Consider the following 15,140-nt stretch of genomic DNA (forward strand, 5'->3'; position numbering starts at 1 on the left):
TACCCGCTGGCAGCTGCTAGGGACCCTACCAGTGCATGCATTTTGTGCACTGGGCCTCTAGTGTGTATATATAACAGTGTATATATATGAAATGAACCTCTTCATGTAAAATTCCTGTGCACAGTGTATATGCACAGATGTCTCAAGGGATGGTCATCAACATATTAGGAGGCTTATCGTTGGGCAGTGGGGTTTAGAGTGACCTTACTTTGGATTTATGCCCACTCTGATTGTCCCTCTCTCCCCTCAGTTAGCCATGCTGTTTTGTTTGTTTTTCCAAGTGGTGCTTTTATAAAGAAAGGAGCTGGTGTTTAGTGAGTACCTACTACAGTCAAACCTCTTTTCTTGAGCGTCTCTCATCTTGAACAATTCAGTTCGCATCTAAGTTGTTCCCAGGAAATATGTCTTGGTGTTCGAACCAAACTTCTGTTTTCCACCTGACAACCCTTTCATGCTGATACCTCATCGTGACAAAAGGGGTGTCTCAGGCAACAAATAGAGGAGGGAGTGCTAATGTTGCTAAGGGTGTGAAAGAAACAGTGGCCACAGTTGAAGAGGTAGGAAAACTGGTGTTGATTTGGATAAAGGAAAGCAGTGAGCCCGTGACAGCATTCCGGAGGCAGTGATACTGAACAAGCAAAGACGCTGCATGCTGACCCGAAAGGCACCCTGGAACGAAGGCGGTGGTTGGATACATTTTAGAAAAGAAGTGTGTATTTATAGATTCAACAGTACATTAGACATGTACTATATGTAAAAAAGGTTAAAACGGAATCATCTGGGGTCTAGAATGGATTAATTCAATTCACATTATTTCTAATGGGAAGACATGATTCGGTTTTCGAGCAAATTGCTCTGGAGCAGCATTCCAAATGGATTAAGTTCAAGATCTGAGGTTCCACTGGATATTGCAGGCAATTTGTTAAAACTCTTAGTCCTCCTGTGTATTCCCTAAGGTCAATGTGTTATTGTTCCTATTGGACTGACAAAGCATTTTAAGCTCAGCTGGCCAGCAGGGGTGGTAGCCGGGATCCCACCCCAGATCTTTATTTATAAAGCCCTTGCACCTGTTCCTATACTCAGCCTCAGAGCACCACAGAGGTTTGGAGCTGAGGCTGGCTGGGGGTTATCTAGTACTGGCAGAGGAGTATTGTGACTTGCTCAAGGTCTTAAGCTAGCTAGGGGAGGAACAAGACTGTGCACGTGGGTTCTGCTTTTGCTGTACTGCACATGGCCTTGACTTAGGAGGCTTCGGTTAGTTTTCAGATTGGTCACTATCTGAACTTGACTTGAGTAATTCTCTCTAACTCTTTGGTCTTTATTTTCCTCATTAGCAAAGAGGATAATACAGTCTGCATCTCAGATTATTGTGAGGCTACTCAGATTCACCCAAAAGTGCCTTAAAAACAATAAAGTACAATACGAGTGTGAAATACTGATTTTAGTCTTGTCAATGTAAGAAATGTTCAAACCTGTAGAGGTTTTTATTATTTTATTTGAGCCAAAACTGACGATATATGCCGGGGAGCAAGATCTCAAGTGCTCTGGAGAGTAACAGTTTTTTTTTATTTTATGCATTTGGAATTAAGGAAGGATTATATGGAGGTGGGAGAAAGCAAGGCGGAGATTGGATTACAGGAACTATTCCAGTTAACAAGATAATGTGCTCTTGAGGGTGGTTACACTTATTTCAAAGGTGTGTTAACCTAGATCAGCGGTTCTCAACCTGTGGGTCTCGACCCCTTTGGGGGGTCGAATGACCCTTTCACGGGGGTCGCCTAAGACCATCGGGAAACACATATATAATGACATATTGTTTTTGTGATTAATCACTATGCTTTAATTATGTTCAATTTGTAACGAAATTGGGGGTCACCACAACATGAGGAACTGTATTAAAGGGTCGCGGCATTAGGCAGATTGAGAACCACTGACCTAGATGTACAGAAGCAAGGGACAGGGCTTGCTTGACAAAAAATAAGTCTTTACTAAAGAAATTCTATGCCTGAGTGTGACTCCCCAGGGCTTATATTGCCATCATTTTTATGATGGCTAATGGATCTTTCCATAAATGGCTCAGTGGTCTAATACATGATGTTGAAGTACAAAGGCATATTTGTGAAGTGAGTTATTTGCACATTTTGAAGTGAACATGCAGCCTACAACCTAGGTTAAGTATAAGAAAGTAGATACTAAAATTTGAGATGCCTACTAAAATAGAGACAGATTTAGAGAGCAGACTAACAGATGGGAGGGGGCTGGAGTGGTGGTGCGGGGTTAAGCCAAAAGAAAAAAAAAACGGGCAGGACATGTCACCCCCAAAATTAAAAAAAGAAAGGTGAAGCGAGTCTCCTGGAAGTAAACTGGAGGTGCCTGGTTAGTTTGGCCAGCAGATGGCACACGCAGCAATACTGCGTCAGTGAGATGTCCATAATTCATTGTGAACTGGTTAGTTTTAAAAGACGGGTTTGTAATTGTTCCAAAAATTGCACCAAGGCAAAGCAGAGCCCGGCCTGATGCGAACGTGTTGTTTAGGCGTTAGCAGTACTGCCCTCACTAGGCGTTCATTGGACAGTAGCGCAACCCCAAGAAAAGGATGGTTGGCATCGTATTTAGGGTGCGCCGCTAGCAGTGCTGGCCAATACCTGGTTGGGTTGTGGTGACTGATTTGCAAGTTCCGGCTTCGCTACGCGTTAGTGCACTTAAGTTGACCGCAACTCCCGAAGCAAACTACCAACTCCTAGTTTTCTGAGGCTTTTGAGAGAGCAAAGAGGCCGCTTGGTTTTACCCAGGAGGCCACGCGCCAGCCACGAGACAATTTGCATATGCGCTCCTCGCTGGGGCGGGGCCAGGGGGCGGGGCTGCGTCTTATTCTCCCATTCTCAGCTCACGGACGTGTAGTCAGGCTGTAGCAGCTTTTTATTTCGTTTTTCGCCTCCGACCGTTTCCTTTTGAAACTAAACTGCTCTATTTGTACAAGAGCAGCCCTCTTGATGACCAGTGTAATCTTGCCAGTCGGCACGCGCTCTCTGGACCCTGGGACAGTGCTTGAGCCAGAAATGTGGGGGCGCCCTGGGAGCTGCTGGGCGAGGGCCCTGGGGCTGAGGCCGGCTGCTCACGGGGTCTCGGTGTTTCCCATTCATTGCAGGTGGCTCTTCTGGGCATGGACATCCTATCCGCGCTAGTCACCCGGCTGCAGGATCGGTTCAAGGCGCAGATTGGCACAGGTGAGCTGTGGGCAAGTGTGGGGCGGGTCCCCAGACTCTCCTCCCTCTGGCCTCCAGTCTCTTCAGTCTCCCCAAATCCTGCAGTTAGCCGTGCCCAACCTCCCGCCAGCGCCCCTGCTCCCCTCCTACGCGTCAGCCATCTCCTTTAGCCTCAGCCTCCTGCTGGGGCTGCACCACTGCCCTCCCTGACCTCCCGACATCCCCATCCCTCCCAGACCCCGCCCTCCATTTGTGTGCTTCCAGCATTTGTGTTCTAGCACGAAGTATTACTGCGAATTCTTTTATTTCTGTGCAAATTAGCTGTCCTAGTTTAGCCCTGGCTGGCCCTACTGGGCCCTGACACCCCCCCCCCCCCCCCAAAGCAGTCCTTCCCTCTAAATCAGTGGTTCTCAACCTTCCTAATGCCGCGACCCTTTAATATAGTTCCTCATGTTGTGGTGACCCCCAACCATAAAATTATTTTCGTTGCTACTTCATAACTGTAATGTTGCTACTGTTATGAATCGTAATGTAAATATCTGATATGCAGGATGTATTTTCATTGTTACAAGTTGAACATAATTAAAGCATAGTGATTAATCACAAAAACGATATGTAATTATATATGTGTTTTCCGATGGTCTTAGGCGACCCCTGTGAAAGGGTCGTTCGACCCCCAAAGGGGTCGCGACCCACAGGTTGAGAACCGCTGCTCTAAGCCGTCCTGCAGACGCCAGCAGTCCTGCGCTTCCAGGCGATGGGACTGCTGTTATCTCTCACTTTGTTACATCCTTACACGTGTGTATTAAATCATCACTTTCTGACTTTGAAGGGAAAACAGTATTTCAGTAAAATGAAATGAAAATAGCCACAGGTTTTATAGGTCTAGAGATAATTTCATCTCTAAATTCCTGACCTCTGCGAGTTTATGACAACATGAGCACCAAGCAGATCTGTGTGTGAGCATTTCTCACAGACGTCTCTGTGTCAGTTGGTCTACATATAGCTGGTATCTGTTACTTTCTTTTAACTTTCTGGTTAGTGTGCTCCTGTGGATAAGGTGGAGCTCTTTTCCCATTCAAATAAAACCCCCTTACTTTAAGAAATTCAACATTTTAATAGGGTTTCACTTTCCTCCTAAATTAACTGAATTGGTCAGGAATATCTTTTGTAAAAGAAAGGTTCATGTTCATAGACTCTTAGAAGAATCTGACCTCTGGGATGCCTGTGCCTTTGGAGCACTGGCCAGTGGCCCGCACCTGGGTGTCTGGAGGAGAAGGGGAGAACAGATGCGTTCTGCATAGGGGCGGGATAAGCACGAATGTGTCTTATGTAAAACACAGAGACAAAGGGTAGGTTGAGCCATAAGTGTCTGCCCCTACCCCCAAGGAAATGTGCTGGAGCCCGTCTCTCTTACCTGAATTTCCTTTTGTATTGACTCTTTCCTGCTAAGGTCTCCATTGACATCTTTTTTTAATATTTGACCAGCATGAAGATGTTGGGAGGTGGCTGGAGGAATATGTGAATAAGAAGACACATATACCCATGCAAAAAGGATTTTGCTGATTCTTAGAGTAGTTCCCTGGACTTTAACGAAGAGAACAGTGCTGTGGGGATTGATGGTTTTAGATGAGGGACCTCATTTCCGCTAGGATTTGTCTTCCCAGTTAATGGAAATATCAACAGTTGGTGACACCACCCCACCCCAACAGGTGTTCATTTGATCACTTTGCATTTTGATTTCCAGTGCTGCCAAGTTTAATAGACAGACTGGGAGATGCTAAAGACTCCGTGAGGGAGCAGGACCAGGCTCTGCTGCTAAAGATCATGGATCAAGCTGCTAATCCCCAGGTAGGGCGGTCGGTGGCCGCGGCAGGCATGCCGGTGGTCCCCTAACATTGGTGGGTTACTCCATACAGAAAGACAATTTATTTTAATCTGATGTATTGCAGATGGAAATTTTCATAGCTCCCCCTCATCCCCATATTTAAATAAATAATAAATAGCAAAGGGTGTATTTTGAATAAGTTAGTGGACTTAACATGGGTTTTGAGTGCTTGGTTTAATCCATAAACTTGAGCTCATTTATGTAACCGATTCTGTATTTCTTTGAAAAGAGCAGTTATGATGTCTGGGTGTCAGGAGGCCTGGCTGGTCTCTGTCTGCTAGTGAGCTGGGGCCGCTGGGACCCAGACACAGCCCTGCCTTCCAGGGTCCAGCTGCGCATTGCTGGGGAAGGGGCATGTTATTGGAAAAACCCTTCTAGGGAAGGTGAAAACTAGACTGGCCTTCAAAGATGAGCAGATGGTGGGCTCTGGGTGGGTGGAGACGGCTGGTCCAGGCAGGAGAGCAGTGTGGGTGTGTGATCTTTGAAGTCACCCAACCTTTTTCGACCTCCCTTTCCTCACCCATGAAATGGGGGCAGCTATACCTCCTGTTGGGGTCGTTGGGAGAATGAAATACAATTATATGAAGAAATGTGTTTGGAAGAAATTTAACTTGATATACAAATAGTCACCATTTTTCAGTGTGCTCGGCTGATGACTAAATGGGGGTTAGCGGCTGGGACTGACGGGCCCCTGTGGAGAGTCCCTCTTTTCCTGGCCCCGAGTTAAACAAAAGGCTGCGGGAGTCTCCTCCTCTCTTTTCACCTGTCCTTTGCCATCCACAGTATGTGTGGGACCGGATGCTGGGCGGCTTCAAGCACAAGAACTTCCGGACTCGGGAAGGCATGTGTGTCTGCCTTGTCGCCACACTCAATGCGTAAGTCTGGGCAGGACCTGAGGATTTTCTTGTCTGAGCTTTTTCATTTTTAACTTTTTATTTTGAAATAACTATTGATTTCAGGAAGTTGTAGAGAAATGTATTGGGAGAGTCGTGCAAACCCCCTCTCCCTCCTCCCCCCAATGTTATCATGTTGCCTGTGCAATGACAACACAGGAAATTAATATTGATACAACCCACAGAGCTTATTCACATTCCTCCAGTCACACACATGTGAGTGCAGTTCTGCATAGTTCTGTCACGTGTGTAGTTCCGTGTCAAGGTACAAAGCTGTGCGTCACCCCAGGCTCCCTCACGCGGCCCCTTTGTAGTTAGTCCCTAACCTCTGGCAGCCACTAGTCCATTCTCCACCTCGATGGCTTTATTCCAAGAATGTTATGTAGATGGGGTCATACACAGTGTAACCCTTTGAGATTGGCTTTTTTCATTCCACTTGAGGTTGCATATATGTTGCTTAAACAATAGTTCATTTCTTTTTATTGCTGAGTAGAATTCCATGCATAGACATATCAGGATTTGTTTAACCATTCAGCTGTTGAAGGACATTTGAATCACTCCCAGTTTTTTGTTGTTACAAATAAAGCTGCTATGAACACTTGTACAAGTTTGTTTCAGCATCAGCTTTCATTTCTCTTGGGTCAGTGCTCAAGAGTGCAATGGCTGTGCACTGGTAAGTTTATTTTTAGTTTTTTTAAAATAACTTTCTTCCCTTTGTATGACTGATGTCCCCAAGGGGAGCACCACTTCCCAGAAGTACTACAATACCAGGTGGATGCGAGGTGTGGATGGAGCGAGCTCCTAGGCCATTTCTCTCCTCCAAAAATCCACTTGGTATGCTGTCCTTGGATAGAGGCCGTATCCGGTGTTAAACTGATAAGGCTAAGTGATCATTTTTAGTTTTAAAAGAAACTGCCAAACTATTTTCCCGAGTTGTCTATACCATTTTACATTCCCACCAGCAATGTGTGAATGAATCAATTTCATCACATCCCTGCTAGCATTGAATGTTATCACTATTTTAATTTTAGCCATTTTGATAGGTGTGTGGTGATATCTCATGGTGTGAATTTGTATTTCCTTAATGACTGTTGATGTGATTATTTTTCATGTGCTTATTTGTAGGAAAGGCTTTTTTGAAATTGAAATTACAAATCATCTTTTCTGATTGTGTTACAGAAAATTTAAATAAAGAAGAAAATGATGATTACCCATAATTCTAGCACCTTCAGATAATCACTGTTAACTGTGGTGCATTTTATTCCAGTCTCTAAAGTTACATTATTTTTATAAGCAAAATTGGGATGATAACATTTCTATCACCATGTAAATTCCCCCTCCTAAGGTGTTAGCCTTTTTAGTGCCATTAAATTTGGCCATATGTATAGGAAACTTTAAAAAAATGTTTCTAGCCTTTGATTGTAGTAGTTTCACTTCTTTTTTTTCCAAATATATTTCTTTATTGATTTCAGAGAGGAAGGGAGAAGGAGAGAGAAATAGAAACATCAATGATGAGAGAGAATCATTGATTGGCTGCCTCCTACACACCCCCTACTGGGGAACGAGCCCGCAACCCAGGCATGTGCCCTTGTCCGGAATCGAACCTAGGACCCTCAGTCCACAGGCTGATGCTCTATCCACTGAGCCAAGCCGGATAAGGCTGATCGTAGTAGTTTCACTTCTAAGAGTTTATCCTAAGGAAGCAACCAGCTTGCCAGAGAGTTGTGTTCACAAAGCTATCTGTGCCAGTGCTTACGATGTGGGCCCTTGTGAACACATGCTCGCCACAAGCAGGGTCAGTCGGAATCCTCTGCAGCCACTTCATCAGTCTTTCATTCAGCTCTTACTACCTGAATGCCAGTGGGAGCATCGAGCTGTGCACAGTTTAGTTGAGTGTGCCGAGCTGGGCATAGTCGGAGCCATTACATGAAAAAGCAGTAATGTAGAGACAGCCATGTGGGAGGTGAGCTGGCTGGAAGGGCTGGGGCTTGGCTTGGCCCAGCGTGGGGCCAGGTGGAGAGAGCCCGAGTGCCAGGGCGAAGACATGCCCGGGAGAGGCACTCATGGTTTCGAACTCAGTGCCCAGGGGCCGCCACAGCACCTTTATTTTGGAACCAGGTGGGAAGGGGATGGAGAAGATGGGAAGACGAGAGCCCGGTGCGAGGGGTGATAGGCCCTGGGCACGGAGGGGAGGGTGAGTGTGGGCAGAGTAGCTTCTGTTTCTTCTTTCTCACTGATGATAAAACACTCCTTTTGTTTTCAGCTCTGGAGCACATACTTTGACACTAAACAAGATCGTGCCACATATATGTAATTTACTTGGAGATCCAAACAGCCAGGTGAGTGTGTTTCCCTGAGAATGGTCATTGGTTTAGACCAGGGGTGGGCAAACTTTTTGACTCGAGGGCCACAATGGGTTCTTAAACTGGACCAGAGGGCCGGAACAAAAGCATGGATGGAGTGTTTGTGTGAACTAATATAAATTCAAAGTAAACATCATTACATAAAAGGGTACGGTCTTTTTTTTTTTTTTAGTTTTATTCATTTCAAACGGGCCGGATCCGGCCTGCGGGCCGTAGTTTGCCCACGGCTGGTTTAGACAGCTAACATGCTTGTTGGTGTTCTATGTATACCTGATGGTGGGTGTGACTATTCATCTTTATAGAACTCTGATTATTGTTTAAGATCATGAGCCCATTAGCGTTTATAAGATACCATTGGTAAATGTGGCGGCCACTCTGCCCTCTTTCCACATGGGGCTGAGACTTCATGAGCCTGTAAAGTGATGTCCTCCAGACCAGCCTCCAGGATCCCATCACTCTGGCCACCATCTCTGCAGCTGGAAGAGGGTGGGCCTCGGGGAGGATGCCCAACACTGATTGGAGGCGAACACTGTGGGTGGGGATTGACCGGAAGTTGTGAGGGGACTTCTCTAGGCCTGGAAACGTTCATGGTTTGCTTTGGGTAGCCGCCATACTGGTGTGTACACCTGTGGAAACTCCTTGAACCCTTGACAACTGTAGATATTTTATGTAAATTTTACCTAAATTCAAAAACAAAACAAAACACGAAAAGGAGGCCCCACTTCCTGAGCTGACGGGAGGGAGAGGAGTGGGTAAGCTGTGGCCAGGTGCCATCTCCCCGGGCTGGGCAGGTCTGGGCCAGCTCGGTCACAGCTGAGTCCTCTGGTCCACGTTCACTCGTGCAGGCTGTTAAGAAAACATTTCATTTCAGGGTTGAAAATAGGAACACAAACTTACCAAGGATACATTTGTATAGTAAACAGGTCTTCATTTTATTTATTTTTATTTTAAATTTTTTTATTAATTGATTAACTTGAGAGAGGGAGGAAAAAGAAAAAGAGAGAGAGAGAGATTTGTCATTCCACTTATTTCTGCATTCACTGGTTGATTCTTGTATGTGCCCTGACTGGGGGATCAAACCTGCAACCTTGGCATATGGGGATGATGCTCTGACCACCTCAATCCCAGCCAGGGCCGAACAGGCCGTCATGATTGCTCAAGTCCCTGCAGAGAGCCTCGCCGTGCTCTCCTGCTCCCACCAGCTCCTGGGACCCTCCCATTCATTGTCTTATCCTTTCTTCTTGGCCCTGAACCCCAGTTGCACTTTCGCACCCTCTCAGCTGCTGTTCTGCTGCTTTTCTTCCCAGCCTGGCGTCTCAGGCTCACTGCCCCACTGTCTCGTCTCCTCGGCTGGCGCCTACTTCTCTCCATTCATCTCTTACCCAGCTGCATTGAAAATATATAGTTAACATCCAAATACAATTGTTAGATATTTTGATTTATGGAATCATACTTTATGTTCAGCATTAATTTAAAAATTCTAGATTACTCAATGAGTTATTGGCCCCCTCCCCTTTTTGGTGTTGTCTCCATTTTTGTTTTCTGTGGAAAAGTCCTTTATAGAGGCCACACTTGGAGGGTATGCTTTAGTGGAGCAGGAAAGCCAGCCTGGCTAGTTGAACTTACTTGTCCCTAATGCAGTTGCTTACTTAGCCACAGGTGATGAGTAGTCACGCTGGGCCTGTGGGAGATGAACATTTCTGGTAAAATGAGGTTGGTGCTCCCTGGGCAGCTGTTAGCAATCTGATAGAGTCAGAGTGTTCCAGATGGAGTGCTCAAGGGTCATGTGCTCACACCCGCTTTTGGAGTGTTTGGTCTGCACGGATGCGTGTGCAAGCGCAGACGCACACAAGCCGCATTTCCAGCACCCTCCTGCAGGAAACTTCCCAGCCCCTTCTCTGATCCCATCCACTTACCCATGCCTCCTTCACCTGAGGCTATTTTCCACGGATTTTCTTAGAGTGACAGGGAGAGGCACAGAGAGGGAGACACCAATGTGAGAGAGACACATCGATTGGTTGCCTCCCACACGCACTTGGACCAGACACCAGACATTGAGCCCACCACCAAGGTACGTGCCCTTGACCGGAATGAAACTGAAGACCCTTCTGGGCTTGGCCGACGCTCTAATCACTGAGCCACCGGCCAGGGCTTGCCTTTAACTTTTTCATTAGTCTGGCCCTTGAGGGTCAGGACTGTGACTCGCTCCGCTTCCTTGTCCCAGGACTGCCCTCCAGCAGTGTGAGGGTTCAGTAGACACCCCACAGCTGCTTGAATGACTTGCCCTTCTTAGCATTTGTCTCAGGCCAGAGAGGACAGTGGTATCTGGGCAGTGCTGCCGCTGTGCTCTGTGCCTTCAGCTCTCGCGTGGGGAGTTTGCCTGGCTCTCAGGAGGCCGCTGACACGGTGTAAACTCTGGACACCTCTCCCTTAGAGGGCGTGAGTTCATTTGCATATTGGTCTGGGCAGAGTGACTGGCAGTGGGGAACCCCTCCATACAGATAGAGGGGTGTTGCTTAGGATGCTTTCGGCTGGAGCCGTGGGAGAAGGCATTGTCCTGCATCATGAGGAGGGGCTCTAGGCTTTGTTAGTGAACAGTCATTTCCCAGAGACTGGCTCAGTCCTTGGGCTTTGTCCTTTGCAGCTGTCCCCAAAGACACAGCCCAGGTCCAGCCCAGCCGCCTGCATGCTCCGCCTGCCTGGTTGACGAAAGCCTGGTGCTTCCCGTGTTCCTCCTGTTTTAACTTTTCTGTACTGAGAGGTTGAAACCTGCAGGACACTGAGAATGAGAGTGCATCTCATTGCCATCATCGAGCTTCAGCAGCTGATGAGACAAGGCCAGTTTAGTTCCATCTGTGCTCCCTCCCCCATCCCAATATTTTGAAGCAAATCTTAGACAGCATTTCATTTACTTCTTTTAAAAATGTTTTTATTGATTTCAGAGAGGAAGGAGAGGGACAGAAATAGAAACATCAGTAATGAGAGAGAATCATTGATTGGCCATCTCCTTCACACCCGTACTGGGGATTGAGCCCACAACCCAGCCATGTGCCCTGACCAGGAATTCAACCGTGACCTCCTGGTTTATAGGTTGATGCTCAACCACTGAGCCACACAGGTCGAGCTCATTTAATTCTTAAATACTGTAAAAGATAAGATTCTTTTCAAACATAACCTTAACACTGTATTCCCTCCTGTCCACCAGGAACGAGTGGTTCTCACGTTATCAAGTGCCCTGCCAGCGACCCCTTTCCCTCAGTGTCGTGTGTTTGTGGTGTTCATGTGTTTGTGGTGTCCGGCATTTCTCTTGGCAAGGGCGGAGATGCTCCTGAGTTCCCTGCGGCCCTCCCGCTCCCTCAGGTTTCCTGTGGAGAATCCCTTCCCTTCCCTGTGTTACACTGAGATTTTACCTCCTGAGCTCAGGATAGGGTTTCCTTCCCGGAGTGCAGTTTGCAGAGCTAGGAGGACAGTGGCTCCAGCAAAGGCAGCGTGCTAAGACGTCACTCACCATAGGAAGTCTCTGTTTCAGATAAAGACTTCCATGCGCATCTTTAAGTGTCTGAGAATTGTTGGTCTCGGTACTCCCTGCGGCTGGACCTGAACTGGGCTGAGCCAGCTGTGCTCCGAATGGGGAGCCTGTGCCCAGGGCTGCAGGCCATGGCAGTGAGCGCAGTGCATTTGAGGCCGCGCTGAGTCTGCAGGGGTGTGGCACCCGCTCTCCAAGGCAGGCTGGCTGGGGCTGTTCTCCCAGGAGAGGGTAGGTGTGCTTCCCATCAGCTTACCGCACCCTTCCTTTCTCTGGAGGTGGAGCCGTCCCTCAAGTTGTGGGATTCACAGGGATCTCTATTTTGACACCCTCAGTGGAAGGCAGTGTTCTAAGGTGAGAAGGATGTGGGCCTGCACTCAGGCGGCAGGTGGCTGGCCTCACTGCCCCAGACCCCATGACACGGTCCCCAGAGGCCCTGTGAGGATGGCTGCAGATGCAGAGACCTCAGAATCTGTAAAGCATTCAACTCAGGCCCGGCAGGTAATGCTGAACATGTGGGCTCTTGTCTTGTGCAGTCCTACTGGCCTGAAATGTTAGGGTTCCTTCTTGTGGTGAGTTTGAGGTAGACAAAAATACGCTTTTTCCTGAATATTTGAAAGTGTCTTATAGACATGATATTTTTAGTCCTGATGCTTTATACTGTGCATCTCCTAACAACAGGACATTTTCTTATATAAGCACTAGTGGCCCAGTGCACGGATTTGTGCACATTGAAAGGAAATTAATTAGAAGAAACATTTTAATATCACTATTCTCTATAATAGAAGTGTCAACCAAATTCACGTTTGACAATGACAGATTGAAACGTACACATGCGATTGGTGCCAGCGAGAGCTTTATATGTATCGTGCAAGCACAAGTCAACTTAGCCTTTTATATATATAGAATGAACTTGCTTAATTAGACCTGCTTTCTGATGTAGCTTAACTTCTTCCAGCCCAGTGAAGCACCCCAACTTCTCTTTCAGGTAATTGTCAGCAACACAGCAGTAAATATCAACATGAAGCAGATTATTATTGTAGATCACACAGGGAGAACAAAGGGTAAAATATTTAACTGCAGCAGTGTTTGACTATATTCTGCGCAGTGAGAAAACCTGAAGTCATTTTCAAGGTCCACCATTTCTTCTTTTCAGTTGGGTCAAGTTTCTAAATTTTCTAAATCTCCATTTTCCTGCTAATGAAAAGAAAATGGGATTCCACCGAGTCTATCTACCTCCTCCAGGACTTCTGTGAGGATCAAATGAGATGAGGCACGGGAAAACGCTTTACAGACATTTGGTTACAGTGTGAAATGTTTGCACCTGGCTACAAAGCAAGCTGTGTTCCTGGGCTGAAGAAACTGCAAGGAGGCTAGTCGCTGCCAAGGAGAGGAAGCCGGGCGGTTGCTATGTGATGTTATTACCTGGCACCATGGCCACCATTTCTGGGCTGGGCTGGGCTGTGGGCCGCATTTTGCACCATGGGGTCTCAGCAGCGTTGGCTGCGATTTGGTGGGCTGTGGCTGTGCAGGGTGGTGGTAGGGCCTGTGTCTCACTTGGGGAAGCCGAGTGTTGCTTTGTGGGTGAAGGTCCATGGTGCCATTTCTCTGTGCCCATCATGGCAGCTCCTGCATTGAGCGTCTGCCCCCCTGGTGGTCAGTGCGCATCATAGCGACCGGTCGGACCCTTGGACACTTAGGATATTAGCCTTTTATATATATAGCTATCTCATTTTCACATTCAATAAATTTAATATTGACATAATGGTAATGTGTAATAGTTCATATTTGAGTTTCCCCTAGTTTTTTTCCTCTCTCTTTTTTTATTCCATTCTGCCCTTGAGCCTTATTTATTGCTGCCTCCTTTGTTCATATTTGTGTTTGTCCTGGCTGCTTACTTGCTCTTCCTGAGGCTCACGCCCTTCACTCTGCTCCCAGGCCCTTGTGCAGGCTGCGCCTCGCTTGGCAGCTGCCTCATTGCATCCTTTCCTGGTAAAATGCACATTCAGGCACATTCCAGGTGGTTCCTTCCTCCCCATAGAACATTCCTTGGTCTCCTGTGGTGTGCGTGTTCCCTCCCTAAACTACCAGCTCTTTGTACTCATGTATAAAGTGATTTTATTACAGCCTCTCCTGTATTAAATGTAGAATATATGGAATTTTCCCCATTTCCTTTCTAGAACCATGAGTGTTTTTCTCATTTTTAATTTTTAATTTATGAGCTTCTTGAATACAGGCCGTACTGCCCATTTTCCTTATTCACTTACTGTTTGACCTAAATCCAGAGTACTTTACATGGTGTTTTATTGTCAGTATAAATTATGTATTTGTATTACTTTCTAATTTGGAAAGATGCCCTGAAAATTCTAGTTTTCTGACATCATCTTAAAGAATGAAAAAAAAAAACTAAGGGATATGGACTTGAATATGTATATGGGAATAGGACCTAAGTTTTTCTACTCTTTGGGATTGTACCTACAGAGTCAAAACTGTTAACCATGGGTTCATCTGGTCTAATAGCTAGAAAGGATTGTATACACAGTTGCATTGGTAAAATGGCAATGAACTTGGGGTGGTGTGTAGCCTGCTGTGTCCCAGCAGGAAGTGCTGTGGGATGACACCGAGAGCTGTAAGATCTCTTCTTTTACATCTAGGTTCGAGATGCAGCAATAAACAGCTTAGTGGAAATTTACAGACATGTAGGAGAACGTGTGAGGGCGGACCTCAGTAAAAAAGGATTGCCGCAGTCCCGGTGAGTTCAGACTTTTTTCCCTTCTTCTGCTCTTCCTCCTGCTGTTTTTCAGTTAACATTTTGGTTTGCACTTCTTCTTTTGTTGTGATAAATTTTCAAAGAATGTATGGTTAGTGGATTGGTGATGGGAGAGAATGTCCTGATCGTATGGTATGTCAGGGGTCCCTTCCCATTCCAATTCCTCACCCAGACATCTCGCCAAGTCCCAGGCCAGCCCCTGATTTTAGAAGCATATTTAAAATGGATGGATTTTGAAAATTCACCATTCTTTTGGTTCAGATGGTTCTATATATTATATACACACAGCACCTAGTTATAGTATGTGCTTAGAGTATCTTTGAGTGAGTGGAGCCTTTCTAAGAATGAGTTTGGTTTGGAAAACATCTTTGAAATGGTAGTTTTCTGTTCAGTAATGTCAGCCTCCCCGCGAAGAAGCTGGGGGTCAGCATCTTATCAGACCCAAGGCAACTTGAGTGCACAGATGTCTCTGTTGTGTCTGAATTTAAAAATTA

The 15,140-nt window shown here is 46.3% G+C and overlaps 1 protein-coding gene and 1 non-coding gene across 7 annotated transcripts in view; one reads left to right on the forward strand and one right to left on the reverse strand.

Annotated features, from left to right (window-relative positions):
• The window catches only part of CLASP1 (cytoplasmic linker associated protein 1), a 266,904-nt gene that overhangs the window by 92,391 nt on the left and 159,373 nt on the right, over window positions 1-15,140 (forward strand). For 5 of the 6 annotated variants that reach the window (XM_023745324.1, XM_023745323.1, XM_014446407.2 and 2 more), the window contains exons 3-7: window positions 3,149-3,227; window positions 4,954-5,057; window positions 5,878-5,969; window positions 8,251-8,326; window positions 14,531-14,628. In XM_023745324.1, the coding sequence (XP_023601092.1) occupies window positions 3,149-3,227; window positions 4,954-5,057; window positions 5,878-5,969; window positions 8,251-8,326; window positions 14,531-14,628 (449 nt within the window). Of the gene's footprint in view, window positions 1-3,148; window positions 3,228-4,953; window positions 5,058-5,874; window positions 5,970-8,250; window positions 8,327-14,530; window positions 14,629-15,140 lie in introns of those variants that run through there. The other variant, XM_023745327.1, reaches the window with a different exon arrangement.
• On the reverse strand, window positions 2,476-2,601 carry LOC111823528. The gene has a single exon (XR_002826563.1). It is a non-coding gene; the product is annotated as a U4atac minor spliceosomal RNA (small nuclear RNA).

The sequence above is a fragment of the Myotis lucifugus genome, unplaced genomic scaffold (genome assembly GCF_000147115.1).
Source record: "Myotis lucifugus unplaced genomic scaffold, Myoluc2.0 scaffold_536, whole genome shotgun sequence".
Classification (NCBI taxonomy): Eukaryota; Metazoa; Chordata; class Mammalia; order Chiroptera; family Vespertilionidae; genus Myotis; species Myotis lucifugus.